Source organism: Antennarius striatus, chromosome 6, assembly GCF_040054535.1.
Source record: "Antennarius striatus isolate MH-2024 chromosome 6, ASM4005453v1, whole genome shotgun sequence".
In the NCBI taxonomy this organism is placed as follows: Eukaryota; Metazoa; Chordata; class Actinopteri; order Lophiiformes; family Antennariidae; genus Antennarius; species Antennarius striatus.
Window position 1 is genome coordinate 7,609,482 of NC_090781.1, and position 16,323 is coordinate 7,625,804.

The 16,323-nt window shown below is 42.1% G+C and overlaps 1 protein-coding gene across 1 annotated transcript in view; it reads right to left on the minus strand.

The window, feature by feature from the left end:
* The window catches only part of npas1 (neuronal PAS domain protein 1), a 34,624-nt gene extending 18,647 nt beyond the window's left edge, over positions 1-15,977 (minus strand). Inside the window, exons 1-3 of the mRNA XM_068317606.1 lie at positions 15,883-15,977; positions 6,414-6,581; positions 4,832-5,070 (exon numbers count right to left, since the gene is read on the minus strand). Coding sequence (XP_068173707.1) covers positions 4,832-5,070; positions 6,414-6,508 — 334 coding nt within the window. The 5' untranslated portion in view covers positions 6,509-6,581; positions 15,883-15,977. The remainder of the gene's footprint in view (positions 1-4,831; positions 5,071-6,413; positions 6,582-15,882) is intronic.
* Between the last annotated feature and the right edge of the window lie 346 nt (positions 15,978-16,323).

The following is a 16,323-nucleotide window of genomic DNA, read 5'->3' on the forward strand; positions in this document are numbered from 1 at the left end:
CAGCAACACTGGGGAGTAGAGAGGTGTGTTTGACCTCACTAACAGAGACACTAAAACACTTCAGCCGGCCCTGTTGCTGGCACTGACTTGTCATTGTACTGTACCTTGCAGAAGACAGATCTCCACATTCTGCAAGGCCCGATAAAAGTTGACTCGTTGCATTTTTGTAGAAAGAATTTATGCAACCCAAAATTGGAAAAATAAATAAATAAATAAATCAGCAAAACAAAACAAAAACAAAAAAAGTGGACTACGTCGTTTAACATCCCCAAATTGTGAAGCAGATTTTCTTTCACTTGCTGGCTCTCGTGTTCATTATGATAAATGTACTCACCGGATTATTTATCAGCACAGCTTGTGGTATTGATCATGCTGTATATATTAACTCACATAAAATGGGCTATTTAATGCGCAGTGATAGGAAACAAGAAATTAAAACACAAAAATGGTGAAGATATGTTTGAATTACATTTATGGAAAAACACATTTTATGTTTTATCTGTAAGATGTCGATCTCTGTTTGATTCTCGAGTTTGTCCTCGTGACATCACGACTGAGGTGGTCGTAGGTGCAATAGGCCACACCCATTCACACCCTCACAACAAGGCAACAAGACGACAGGAATAAAGAATGAAAAAGCGATTAAATGAAATGATTAACTTAAGTTTAGGGCTCTTGTAGCTTTAAATATGTGATGGGGGGTGGGGGGCATACAGCATAGAACTACAGAGTAAATCAAACATGCACCAACCGCTAGAGGCCGGGTGTGGGCTCTACTGTCAGAGCCGAACCAGATGGAAGTTCTCTAAACAAATGTTCAAGCTAAAATATGTCTCCGAAAACAAACTGTGTCCACTGTTTGTGTTCGATGTAATTGTTGTGCAAAAACTTTATTTACATGAACCACAGACCAGTAAGCTACTTTAGTAGCGTTAGCATTGGGGGAATATCTCTGCTACTAATGAACGTCCTTCTGGTTCTGGAGACTCTCTGTGGTTTAGACAAAATGTTTTGTCCTTAACTGACCAACCAATATTCAGTAGCAGAATGCTAATGATTTTAACATGTTTTCATTTCAGTTTTGACAAATAATGAATACTATATGTCCATAAACTAAAATAATGCTATTTTTGTGCAGAAGTGGGTGAAAAAAATGACTCCATTATGCTATTTAGTTCCATTCCATACAACTGAACCAGCAGGGAGTGAACAGATTGTGTGTCAAAGGCCTGTGGGTTGTCTTTCATGTTTATGCACACACACACACGCGCGTGCACACACACACACAATCGTCCTGTCCAATCAGGGATTATTACTTATAGTTGCGGTCAAATAAAATGGTTTTGCTTGTTTACATCCCGTCTCATCCTTGTGTATCTGGTCTCGTCACACAGCTCCTTAATAATTCCTGTCAGTAGTGCGGATACAATTTTACCAAAAGACGACAAAAAAAAATAAAAGGCTCTGGTTTAAAAAAAAAAAAAAGAATTATCTTTTAATGTGACATTTTAGAAGACAGGGAAATAGAAAAACAAGGCAAAGCAAAATTTACTCAGTGCAGAGAGGGTTTCAAATATGAATGATTTGAAATAAAACGGTTTATCCTTCAATGCACTGTTCAAACACACACACTGAATGGAAATGAACATCATGGGTCATTTTACTTTTCCTCCCTTCAGCCTTTCCGTTTGCTCCGTCCTTCCATAATCTGTCTCTCTCCTCCTTCCGTCCCGCCTCTCCTGCTCTCTCAATCTCTCTCTTTCTTTCTGTGAAGGTCATGCAATTGATTTCCCTCTGTCTATTCATTTTTCAAGACTGGCTTTGAAACGTGGGAAGCAGACAAAAGCCACACTGGCCCCTCCCCTTCCCTCCATCTCTCTCCTCTCCTCCATCCTCCACCTTTTCCTTCCCTCGTCCCTCTCCGGCCATCGCTCCGTCCAAAACCCTCAAACAAGGGGGAGAGTGGAGGAATGCAGCACCCCTCTCCCCCATATACTCCTTTCCTTCCTCTCCTCTTTCCCTCTAATATTTCCTGCCCTTTCCTCTTGGTTGATACCAAATTCCACTAAAGAAACTAACGTCACATGTCACACTTTAAACCTTGCCAAAGCGATGTGGGTAGGCTTGTTTAAGATGACGTACAAGTTATCATCCCATTTTCTGCCTTGGCCTCACTGAGTCTGTGTGACCGTCTTGTGAAAAAAACTCAAAATACATTCAATAAATTGTTAGAGATATCAGGTCACGGCGCGGTTCAGAAAATGTTCACACTACTTCACATTGTCGAAATAACTTCAGCTGATGTGTGTGTTCATGACCTTCACGAAGCAGCGGCAGGATTTTAGTCATTAACAGGTATTGTGCTTCTTATTGCAGTGGACATAATACAACTCTTATTTATCTTGTTATAACACTTTTAGTTGAAGCAGAGGACAGTAAACACTACTTTTTCAAACATCAGGTATTTTTATCAAGGCCGAAGAGTGTTTGTGGTGTTCAGTCAAGGCCACGGCTGTGTGGAAGCAGGAAAGTGTGTGGACATCCCTCATTCGGATTGTGAAGCGCTGCAAGGTTGATTAGATATCAAAGAATCCCAGCGGATTCATTCTGAACATTCTGCGGTGACGCTGCTCAACATTTTAGTATCAAACAATAAAAAGGGAATGCTTTTCATTTACGGGTTTCTGGTCGGCTGTTCATACCCATATGGCCAGATATTGAGACTCTATAGTTTATAATTACAGACTGAAATTAGTGCATCACACTGAACATTGGAAATATGAGGTGCTTTAGATTGTACTGGTTTCATGCTCCGTGTGTTGTCATCTGAGAGTTTGCATAGTAACATAAATGTCACAAAAAAGACAAAAAATTCCAAAGACCATTTTAAAAAAAGCTAGATTTTTTTGCCCTACGGTTTAACTATCAAACTGAACAATTTTGGTTGTCTTATTTTCTTCTTCTTCTTCTTCTCATTATTATTATTATTATTATTATTATTATTATTATTATTATTATTATTATTATTATTATTATTATCATCATCATCATCATCATCATCATCATCATCATCATCATCATCATCATCATCATCATCATCATCATCATGATTAAAATAATTATTATTATTGTTGTTGTTGTTGTTGTTGTTGTTGTTGTTGTTATCATCATTATTATTATTACTATGGCTGCATACCATTTCCAGGATAGTTTCTCACTATTATTCTGCCTTATTCTAATATTACCTTATGCTATCAATATTTCATCAAATATCAAATATTTGGTTATTTTATTGGTGAAAGAAATATAAAGAAACAGAAAATCAAATACAACAAAGAAGAAAAACTTAACTCTTTAATAATTTATATATTTTATAAAAAACAAAATTATGCCCTTTAACTGGTACTCATTGATTGAACACTGTACTCCTACTTTCATTCGCCAAAGTAAAATCCTATTTTTGAAACAATAGACGATGTAAAACATCTGCAGTGACACCCATGATGACTAATCTGACCTTTATGTGTAAAACTAATAAAGCTGCTGTTAAGAATTCTGACAAAAGCATTAATTATTATCAGCCCTATAGATTCTAGACACCATTTAATTACAGCATTTAAACCAGTGTGATGCATACTGTGGAAAAACAAAGTACACTCAGCCACAAACAAACCTATAATATATAATATGTAATATATATAGTATGCTTTTTTTTCACACACACAAGCACTCACATTCACACAAACACACACACACACACACACACACACACACACACACACACACACACACACACACACACACACACACACACACACACACACACACACACACACACACACACACACACCTCTAATTGTACTGTAGCGGCATCATTTCCCCTCAGTAATAGTAGCAATTAGACAGGCTTTATAATTACACTGTCCTCATTATATAGTTAATTTCTGTAATTACAAATCAGCCAATAGTTCCCTCCCTCTTTGTGTATCAACTCTCTCTCTCGCACACACACAAAGGCACACTCATAAACACATAAATCCTACTTAAAAGAGCTTATGCACAGTTTTTGTGTGATTGCTCTTTAAGCATGTGTGTGTGCTTGCGTGCGTGCGTGTGTGTGTGTGTGTGTGTGTGTGTGTGTGTGTGTGTTTTGCTGGCTTGTTGTCGTCTGACACAGATGGCCCAGCTAATGGTGGTCACTATAGGACTGAGTTGGACTTTATGGGATTTTATTTTTGTAGGTGGGAGTGAGTGGGCAGATCTCACTGTTGAAGATCTTGATTTGTTCACACCTTGACTTCAGAGGTTTGTGCACTTTGGTAACACACACATTAATGTATTTATTTTTATGATATTGATTTATCTTATAGACTAATGATAATTCATCTCAGTCATGAGTCAAAACTCCATCGTAACGCCAAAACATTTTGAGCAGACAATACAATACAAGGTCATTGGTTTTCTTTCTTCATTTTCATTCATAGATTTGGTTGGAAAATTACAGCTTCAATCCTTTTATAATAAAATCTAAAATATGGTCATGATCCCCGCATCCTAAAAAGTATATACAGCCCTGTAATAGGTCTTAAGACCAAAATTAACCATCAGTTCTGAAAAGGATCCCTTATACTTGTGTAATTGCTTCATAAATGTGCAGAAATAAGACGAAAAAGGACAGATAAAGGTACTAAAGAGCCACCCTTTAGAAAAAAACTTTAGAATGACTTTCGGATCAGGATCACACTCTGCTGGACTTTATAAATGAACTAAACTGTAGTGAATCAATGCAGGTTTCTTAGCTGTGGTAACCTTTCCGGCCCTTTGTGCTCACCTTTACTGCAGTTGCTGTCTCCCTCCATCAGAGGGCTCCAGGGTGGATCTCCCTGGCTGGCAAAGGTGCGCATGTGCAGGTAGCTGATGGTCAGCCGGATGACTGAAGCCTTGTCCAGCTGGCTGGTGATGGCGCCGGGTAGCGGCAGCATCTTGGCCAGCTCAAAGAACTCGAAATTCTCCTTCCCCCGTCGTGAGCGAGCTGCATTGCGAGACTTCTCTTTACGCAGGTTCTGCAGACTGAGGGGTGAGTGAGCAGAGCGTATTAGACACTGGGGAGGGGGGGTGAGGAAAAGAAAAGAAAGATAGGAAAGATGGCCAGTGTTGATCAGCATTGAGCATGACGGGAGAAACCGCCAACGGGTATCACATAATCACCATTTACTGGCCACCTGTTGATTGATTCTTGCTCTGATGACCAGAGCATCAATCAAAAAAACTCATTTCATAAACACATATTCTGGGAATGGCTCTTGCAATTCAAGTGAAACAATCTCCACTCCGCTCCATTGCAGATTGGCCAGGTAATTACAGACAAACTCCCTCCTTCTATCTGCAGCAGCACAGTCCTAATAATGCCATTTGCCGCAAAATCCATAAGTGAACACACATACACAATCTCTCATCGCCTATCTCCTGCTTTCCCCTCCCTCAAGCCCCTCACTTCCACCCTCTCCGCCTCTCTCCCTCATCTGGTCCCGGGCTAGTGAGCTGGAGCCGTGATTGAAGGATCAATAGTGGAGGGAGGGGCAGAGTGACAGAGGGGGGCCAGGGCTCAGGTAGCCTGTCTCTCTGATTGGGTATTGACTCTCCTCAATGGGGCCTGAGTGGTGGAATTATGTTGTCACAGCCACTTCACAATTTGTGTTGGTGGTGGGCTGGAACAATGTGTGTGTGTGTGTGTGTACGAGGGTGTGTGTGTGTGTGTGTGTGCCTGTGTGTGTGTGTGTTGTGGGCTGTCTCTATAACATCTCGTTTGGATGCATGTGTGATTGAAAGAAAGAAAAGAACAAAGAAAAAAAACCTGTACATAGTGTGTGTACATGTGCTTATGTCTTAATCAGCTGACACAGCTGTTGTAGTTCTCCTTGCTATTCCACAATAAGTGGAATAAACCCTGTGATTTTCTCTCTCTCTGTGTGTATGTGTGTGTGTGTGCCCGTTGTGAACTGCCTCTGTAACATCTCATTATTATACTGACTCGACCCCAGCCACCGGGAACAATCAATACATGCACATTGATTCTGCTTAGTTTTTATATCCGCCTGTAAATGACTGCCCATTAATAATTCTGGCTAAATTTACTTAATCTCCCACTAAGGGAGGGGATTCACAGCTCCAGAATGGGCGGCGGAGCAACAATGCAGGTGATGTGCAGCATTAGGAGATCAGACTTGTGTCGTCTGGATTGTGTTGCATTGATGGGAAATTCTTCAGGCTGACAGTGTGTGCAAAGCGGTTAATGCATGGATATCACCTTGCAGAGATTAATTCATGGACATGCACAAAGGCTTATACAGTATCTATCTGTTTGTGAGTGTGTGTGTGTGTATGTGTGTGTGTGTTGTTGGGGGGTTTCTCACCAAGGTAGGGTGGGAGGCTTGGCTAGTAGTCCTTGTAGGAAATCCCACTCCACACTCACGCACTTCCCCTCGCTGACAAACGGCATGGTTGTCATCCTTCTCCCAATCCTGTGCCGACGCTGCTGTTAACGAAGGCTCTGATTGGCTGAGAATATGACAGACTCAGATCTGGAGACCCATGAAAGACAACAGAAGAGGGGGGGGGAGTAAGTGAATCAAACCAATAACAGATATCAAATAGTCAAATTGAGACAGCACTTGTTTCGTTGGGGTATTAAAATTAAATAAAATCGTCAGCTCAGTTTGTTTTTTAGCTAACTATTTTATGATTGAAGGGAAAGGAAAATCTTGGGAGTCTGTCTCCATTTGAAGTCTCCATTCAGGAAAGAAAGACAATAACACGTTCCACCCTCAGGTTATTCAAACGTGTCTGCTACTGGAGCAAACGCCTCAAATATGGAGCACATGCTGTCATCTCCACATCCACTCCTGCCTCCTGTCGGACTCCAACGCTTCCCTCCTGTAGTGATAGTTGCCAATATTCTTCTCGTCCTCAAAGAGTGGCCCGGTCCTCCCCTACGCCCCTCCCCTCCCAACCTTTGTACCGCGTTGACATTTAAAGGGCTGGCGTGGCCCCGAGCATGATGGTGTCATGCCCTTGGGCCTGAGATGCCCTGCGTCTCTTTTACTTTCTCTCACTCTGTAACACTTTTTTCCCTTTGGCCTGGCCGGGTCAGCACATTCAACTCGGTAGAGCTTTGCCAGGCCAGTCGAAAATAGATTATGTCTTCAGTTTAAGCATGGCTAGGCTGACCTTAACTAAGAGAGGTCAGCAGAAGCTGGGCAGGTTTGGCAGAAATCATTTCACAAATCTAGGCTGAAACAGCCAATATTAAATATATGCATGAAAAGTTCTTGGAGCGATTTCAGAGGGAACAGAGTCGTTGAGGGATTTAACCCAAAGAACGAATCGCTGTTGAAAGGGGAGGTCAGGTCATCCACTTACCTTAAGTAGTTTTAGGCAAAGATTTATGATTTCTACCACTAACATGGTCTCAGGTCAGTGATAAAAAGATTGGCTCCAATGGAAACTGAAGAAGTGGGTATATGAATATTTACCCCCATATATCTCCTACAAGCATCTAATGCTTGATCATACATTGATGTCGCTTCGAAAGTGGACTTACTGCTCTGCAGGTCTAGAGTCACGCAAGCAGTTCTGTCACGCTACGTTTTACCTGCTCACAGCGACAATGCTAATGTACTCATGTTCAGACAAATTTATGTTCACCACCTTATTTTAGCATGACAGCCCACTATAATTTAGTCTGGGGTAGCTGAAGCTGATGGGATCCTTACCACACTCATATCTGGTCATAAATACACGCCACCTGACAAATTATGTATGGGATAAAAAGGAAGATTTTAGCATAAGTGTAAAAGTCAGGATGCAACAAAAGTAACTAGGTTTCATTGATGTCTTATCACATTTAATGGAAAGAGAATAGATAACTTCGTATGTGTAAGTATTGGAATGACCTACGCTGCCATCCATAGAGGAATTACACCCCTGGGAAACTTCAGTCAGGAAGAATGTTCTTTGCACATTTAGACTGTAGTTTCTCATCCTGTTATTCACACCTTTCATATTTGCCCAGCCATTGCAGTTTCACCAGTTTCTTTATTTCATCAGACTGTTCAGCTTTATCAGTCTCAGCAGAGTCATCAGCCACCAGCACCATGACTGTCTAGACGACAAGAGCTGATTTATCTTGTTGCTTCTCAAGGCAGATTCCGTTCAGTCACAACCATCAAAAAGACTCTAGGGTTGTGTTTACTCCACAACATACTGGCTGAGAAGAGATGTTTTTCTTTGCTATGTTGAAAAAGTTTTAAGTTCAAGGAGGCACATTTGCGAAATTACCCCAGTTCACAAAGACCCACGAAAAAGTCTCAAGATGTTGTAATGTGCATATCAGAGCAGGAGTTGGTGGGGCACCTTTTCCAAAGGCAACAGCACAGAATGAGAACATGGTAGCGACGCTGGAGTTCAGCAAATCAGAATTGGCTCAAACAAAACCAGAAACTCCCAGATTGCTTGTTTGCTTTTGTTCAGCAACCCTACGTGACTGAAACCGCAGTGTCTCTGTGACGTCATCATTTCAAGGAAAACACTTCCGCTTGAACAACGATTGCAGAACATTACACTCTAGTGCACGTTTCACAAGTTTGAGTTTTTAAATGTTGTTCTCATGCAAACGAACAGCCAAAATACAACAAAATTTATACTTAATAGAAACAGGTGCTGGGTAAATGGCCCCTTAACCACCAAGATTTTCTGACAGACTCTTCAGCACATCTCAGCTACTACAATTTGCACTTGTTCTTGCACTGCACTAGAAAGTTAATAAAGTAGCTGCTCTACAAGGGTCTGTATAGACCCAGCACTCCTCTAGGAGACAAACAGGGCTGGACAACCTTTATACTGTAGGTGTCACAAGAGTTTGTCATTATATTAATACATCAGAGTGTAATTAATTATAGTGCATCCCAATGAAGAGTCTGAACTTCTGTACTGAATTTTTGGCTAATCATGCTTCAATGTCTGTACGTGGAAGTCAACTATTTATAGTTCTATGGAACTCCAAGAGTTTTTCAAAATGAAATAGATAATTTGATAAAACTTGTTGATTTCATAATCCTAGATTTATCTTGTTCCGCAGACATTTGTATTGAGAGAATTAAGATTTAGTACATCTATGTGAACCTTATGCTGCGTCTTTGGCACACACTGCCAGCGCTCTTTATAGCGAGTCTAGAGCAGAGCAGACAGAGGACGCCTCACCTCTGTTCAACAACTTCACCTTTGTCACCTTCACTATCACAGCTGAATAAATACCCAACACGTTATATTAGGCTGCATACAGTAGAACGGAGGGATCAAAAAGGAGACAGGAAGCAATTTACTCGCCACATTTACGCTCCCTAACAAACACACACACAACCCCTTTCCCATCCCCTACCTGTATCTTTATCTCTTAATTGACCCTATCTACGCTTATCTAATCCATACCTCCATCTTTCTGTCCCCAACTATCTCTCCATCTTTCTGCATCTCGCTCTGTCTGGGCCGACACGGGCGTAATGGACAGGGGCCTCCACAGTAATTATTCAATCAGTCTCATAACCTTGTCACAGGTTGGGCAGCCCATTAATGCACTCATCCAAATGGACCCCGCTACTTTGACTGCTAATGCTCCGGCTAGCAAGCAGCAGCAGCAGTAGCACAGGCTGAATGTCAGAGGTGTCATCTAGACCGAGAGTGTGTAACAATCTGCTCAACAGTGTTCTGTAATGGAACAGTGGGAAATAGATGGAAAAAGGAAATTGTGACATCTGGGAGTACTGAGAGTAAAAATACTCTGCGCCCACTGCTGAAGAGATCAACCTGTATCGAGTGTGACCGCAGGTGTTCGCTATGTGTTGCTGCAGTGCTACATATTCATTAAGTGCAGTGTATGTGCGAGTGTATACCTGAGTGCTTGAGACCTCTACACTATAGAGCCATACTCTCTTGGCACAGGTTCAACGGCATCCAAGAGGCAGGCGCCATGGCAAGCAAATGCAGCCGCTGCTCCTCCCTGGCTGCTCGCTTTGGCTTTAGCGCTGTTTATTTTCAGCAGAGACGTTTAATTAGGGCCTCCAGCTGTCAGAGGTTCGTTAGCACGCCCCTCCTCCCCCCGAAGGGAGTCGGGGGCATCAGGCAAATGAACACATTTAAGTCAAACAGCACGCAGACAGACAATAGCTGCACAGCCATGCCACCAGCTCCCCTAGGTAGAGACACGGTTGTTTTATGCCTCATCTCTCCAACCCCTGGGGTCCAATGCAGAGGTTGGCCAAGACTGTGAATGTGGAGGCAGAGTCGCTCTCATTGCCCACTGGAGACTAAATGCAAGCTGTGATCATGCAAAGGTGAGCTTTATATAGGAAGTAGTGTGTATAGGAGGATTTTACACTTCAGAGGCTTTTTATGGTTTTTGGCAAATTATGAAAAATATACTTGATTTGAGAAAAAAAAACATTTCAGTTTCACTTAGTAAAATGTCAAATATCAGGATGATTGTTCTTACAGAGCAGTGGACGATACAGGAAATGGGGAGATGATCCCGATGTTCCTCAAGTATTTTCATCAAGTTTAAAGTGTAAAGTTCACTTCCTGTAAAGAGAGATGCCCTCTAACTTTTTTTACGAACCAAAGCAGCTAACACATGAGCAGAAAAGAGCCTCATATACTTGTTTATCTGCAACTCGCAAGAGCCATGAGCATCACCATCATCTCGCATTTCCAGACACTTCTAAATTGACAACTATCCAATAAAAGCAAAAACCCAAGTAAGGAGAAGCTGGCATTAGTTTTTACCCAATATTAAAACTTTGCTCACTAGTAATTTTTTAATGATTACTCAAATAAAATTTTCAAGGTTTTTAGACAGCCCTCATCATTTTTCCAACCCCAACCAGTCTTTAATTATCTCCAACCCAAGGTAGAAGTGGAGTCCACATACAACAGTGATGCATGATGTTTCTGTAAATATTTTTTATTAAATAGAGCACGCTCCATATCACCAAAGATGTAGAAAACATGGTGGGATATAACATGAGCAGAATATTTGATGTAGCTACTTTTCTATCTTGCCTTTCATGTTGTTGTAAATGAGTGTCTGGAGCATCCAAGGAGATGAAGTTTGGTATTCTGGTTGGACGGCTCAAAACTACTTATCATGCATTACGGCCCTGGTTGGACCTCAGGATTTGGAAGTCAAAAGACTTTTTAAAGTACAATTTTTCAGCCGCTGATCAATCGACAGCTGCTGGTCATAACCCCCCCCCCAACCCCCCCCCCCCAACCACATCTCGCTATCAGTATTCCATATTCTATCTCACTCGGCATTCTGCTTCCATAACGAAGCCCCAATTGTGGTTGACCTTGACGAGTCATTCCCAAGCCAAGGTTCTCGCCAACTCTCAAGGGCCTTAGGCCGCCCCCCTCCCTCGGCTTTCCCGTCATACTCAACCCCCACATGTCTCCTAACCCTCGCATTTGCTCCTCCCTGGCCCCTGCCTGGGTCATTAATTATCTAATGGAATCAATATGGCGTTAGATTGGTCCAAAGTGACCCCGCCCGCCCCCAGGTATCTATGCAGTGATGAGGAGGAAGAGGAGGGGTATGAAGGGTGTAAAGGAATGATGATAAAAGCCTGAGTGGGCGAACCAGCACCCGACAGTCACGGCGTGGACGTCCCTAAACTGGAAGAATACATAATAAAGAGATCTGCAATAAATAAATGATTAGAGGGGTGGATGAAGACGGGATGGGGGGGGGTGGAGGCAGCAGAAGTTGAAGCAGAAGAAGGCAAATCAGAGAGAGAAATGATGGACAGATGAACACATGCATGAAAAAAGGAGAAACAGATTTGCTAATGTTCACCCTTGGTAATCAATATCGCTCTCCTCCTCCTCTTTTATTAGAGGCTTTGGTGAGTCGGCTTTCATGTCCACTCCTTACGGGCGTGGAGCTAACGCAGAATCCAATCTATGTCTGTCATAATTAACATCCAGCTCAGAGAGGCTGCACTTCACCTGCACTGTATTAAATATGAAGTCATTACTGAATGAAATCATCTATGTTTACAGTTTAGACCAAATCAAATCTGCTGCTCTCCTGTGATTCCCTCAGATAAATTGGATGTGATTCCCTGCTCAACACTAAAAGTGATGAAATGCATGCAATCAACAATTTTAAGCAAAATAACCTGGACAAGGGTGGAAACTTCATCTTTACAATTCAGTGTTTTCAGTGGAAATTCAACTGAAGTGTTACTTCTGGAAAAGTATTTTTAAAATAAAATGCAAATTATATGATTTAAGGGGAGTAAAAAAAAAAAAAAGGCTCCTCTGATAAAAGGGAAACACAGGAGGCAAAAATAAAAATGGTTGCCCCGAGCAATTTAAAAGTAGAAATAAAAAATAAAGTTCAAAACACCTCAAAATATTTCATTTGGAGAAGCAAAAACAGACAAAAAGATTTCAGTCCATTGTGATTTTAACCATCCATGACCTCTTGCATGAAAGAGAAAATTCTTCAGCCCAAGTCAGAATTACAGCAGCGATCCGTTCTGGCTTTAAAAGTGAGCCGACCCTGATATAAGGCACGACCAAAGGTTACAGAAAGGCTGCTTATTTTGAACGTGGTCACATGTAAAAGAGATATATGTTTTCATATAGCTCCACATTGGTTCTGGAGTTCAAATAATCTCCGCAGCTAAGAAACAGTTTCTTGTGAACAAACAAAAAAGGCAAAAAAAAAAAAGAGAAAAAAGCAGAAAGTTGTCTTTTTCTGAGTGTGGAAGAGTCAGCTAAGTGGATGCAGGTCTCTATAAGGCAGAAGATGGTAAATCCACTCCCGCAGGCAGAGACCACATCAGCACTGACCTCCAAATAACCACAGGCCAAAGCACAGTGCACAGGGTCACTCGCTCTCTCCAGCACACACACACACACACACACACACACACACACACACACACACTCACAGAGACATGTGTGCATCAGCTTGAAAGCACATGCTCGCTTTGCAAGCCAGCAGAGACGTCCACATGCTAATACAGACACGTCAATTAGCATGGTGCAAATGTCAGAGTGCAGAGCGGTGTCAAACTCTTGATAGGAGTTGTGAAAGTTGTGTAGGTGTCGTGCAGAACGCTGGGGGAAACCAGGCAAACCCCGCTGGCCTCGCACCATATTCCCACACATCGCTTGGAGCACGCAGCTTTGTTTTAATACTTTAGGATTTGCTGCTAATTTATGTTGGCATAAGTTAGAGAACAGACAGAAGGAAATGAAGACATGACAGAGTGATTGTGATGGAGATGTGGAGGCGGAGTCTGACGTACGGATTTTTAGAAACAGGACCGGAAGGGCAAATACCTATACAACACACACATAAGAGGAAGTAGCTGCGTGTGTGTGTGTGTGTGTGCGTGTGTGTGTGTGTGTGTGTGTGTTGATCCCTTCAGGTCGACGTGTGAATGACAGCGGGGGTTATGTAAGGAGCCACAGAGGGGCCGGAGTGGACAGTCTGACCGGAGATCAGGTCAGCAGAGTGTGACACTAAACACATCTCCCTGACACCACGCTGACACCCTCTGTCACAGACCAACACACTGTCTGTCAATGCTCTTCACGCACACACACACACACACACACACACACACACACACGCACAGACACACGCACATGTGAGCAAGGAGTGTGTGAGCGGCTTTCTGTCAACACACCAGATATTGACCACCTCTGTGCATGTGGGTGTGTGTGTATGTGTGCATGCGTGTGTGTATGTGTGTGTGTGTGTGGGGGGGGGGGGTGTGTGTGTAAGACAGCATCAGACTGATAAAAATATCAAGAGGAACAGAGAGAGGAAATGAGGTTCGAGGTGTTTACCTCAGAACTTGTTCATGAGTCATGAAAAGTGAGTATGCGTCTGTCTGCCAGGTGACACACACTTCAAAATGATTGATTTCAACTTTGTCTTGTCATTGTTTGTGTAAAATTAATACAGAAACTGAAAAAATACATATTTTAGCCTCGCAGCATCACCACAAAAACACAAATACTTTGGAAGAAGGAGTAAAACCAGCGCTCATCTGCCGGCTCTCAGAAAATACATTTCATTAAATCCTTTTCAACTTTTTTCTGCTGTCTTCAAGCAGGACTCCTTCACGCTGACATTTTTACTTTCATATAGTAATCCCAGACAGGCTGTCTTACAGTTGCCTGTTGGCATGCAACACACCTCTTTCGGTCCAAAAACCAGAGGAAGAAACCTGCATCTGGATGCAATAAAAAAAAAAAAAGGCCTAATGGTGGGTCATGACCACATGCTCGAAGTGAAACAGATGGAGAGGCTTAGTGACTCCGTGGGTCAGGGTATAAACTGCATCACGACATGCGATGACAAGGTCTGACCCTGCTTTGTGTCAATGCTGCTGTTTCTGCTTCATCCCGTCTTTATTAAAGAAACGCAGGCGGTGAGACGAGAAGATTCAGCGTATCAAAGATGACAAAAAAACAAACATCGCTCCCTTCACAATAAAAGCCAAGGATCACGTGTGAGTGAGGACTAGTGGCAACACTTGATGCCATCACGACGCCCTGGAAGGGCGGCTCTGCTCTGGAGGCAGTTTAGTGCTTCATGTCTCAGCAGGTGAGTTTGAACATGATGCTTTTTTGGTAGAAATGCAGCTCAACAGATTCCCACACGCTCATGTCTGCACACTCGTTTTGACCTTTGTGAAATGATTGTTTCAACCACTCAGGATCTGATTATTCCTGACAAGACTCTAACCCAACACTTGCAAATAATGACAAATAAAGAAGAAGAAAAAAATCACCACTCTGATGTTATATACTTTACAGCAGCAGGAAACAAAGTGTGTTTGTCAGGGTGTGTAATTATTACTATTTTTTGGGACTTGGATCACTTGCAAAAACCCTGAAGGCAGCGCACGTTACTAAGCCAGGAAGCTGTGACTGATTCTGCCTTTGCAGGTGGAGACGGACACCCAGAGACACTCTCCGCTCTGATGCCACATCTGAAACTCCAGCACAAACATCCGTCATCTATAACTGTGGTCGTTCGGCACAGAAGACAAACTGTCACAATTATTTGGCTTATCTGAGAAGCAGCGTTTGAAATATTTGTACTGAAAAAAATTTTTATGAAACAATGACACTTTCTGGATTTTCTATAAACTGTGATACCATAAAGAGAAGGATTTTGTGTAATTACCCAATCAAAAGAGCCATTGATATTAATTTACTAGAATTATAGAGCAGTCCTTTAATATGTATGGTTATCTATGCATTTAAACTTAAAAAATAAAATGTACATTTAAATCTCTTGTTGTACAGCATGAAGAGACCTTAGTAAGTCCAGGAAAGGTCATATTAAAAAGAAACTTTTATCCTCATTTTAAAAATGTATTACTTGAAGGATATTGTCTCTCTATTAAATGTGGATCAACAAATTTAATCAGACGCAACGATTGTGAATATTTTAGCTCTTAATTATACTCAGCTAAAAGTTATCCACTGCTTGCTGATATTTTCTCTCAGAGCAAGAAATAAATTTTTTTTAAAAATTAAAAAAAAAAAAAAAAAAAAAGCGTTCCAGGTTTAAAACAAAAAAGTTTGAACAGAACTTCAACAAAAGTGAATCTTAATTAGAGAAACATCAAAATTTGAAACAGAAAAAAATCTGATTTAAAAAAGTCACAACTTTGTAATGTGTGTGTGCGTGTGTGCGTGTGTGCGTGTGTGCGTGTGTGTGTGTGTGCGTGTGTGTGTGTGTGCGTGTGTGTGTGTGTGTGTGTTGATCATAAAGTTGTTTGATCATGATCTACTCACCTGATGGACATTTCCAACATCCAGTCTGCTGCTGCTGATCTGATCCACTTTGTCTCCTCTTCTTCCTCTCCTCTCCAAAGTCCCTTGCTCTGCTCTGACCGTGCCCCCCCCACCCACCCCCACCCCCACCCCCACCCTCAGCACCACCACCTCCTCCAGCTGCACCTTGAGCTCAAAACCGGCAAACAAACACTGGGAGTGTGTGTGTGTGTGTGTGTGTGTGTGTGTGTGTGTGTGTGTGTGTGTGTGTGTGTGTGTGTGTGTGTGTGTGTGTGTGTGTGTATGTGTGTGTGTGTGTGTGTGTGTGTGTGAGTGTGTGTGTGTGTGTGTGTGCGTGTGAGTGAAGCTCTGGCTGATGTAGCTCTCCTCGGTCTCACTTCACCAACACTCTGCTCCGCTGCTTCTTCTTGGAGATGGACTCGGATTAGGACGCAGCCAGTG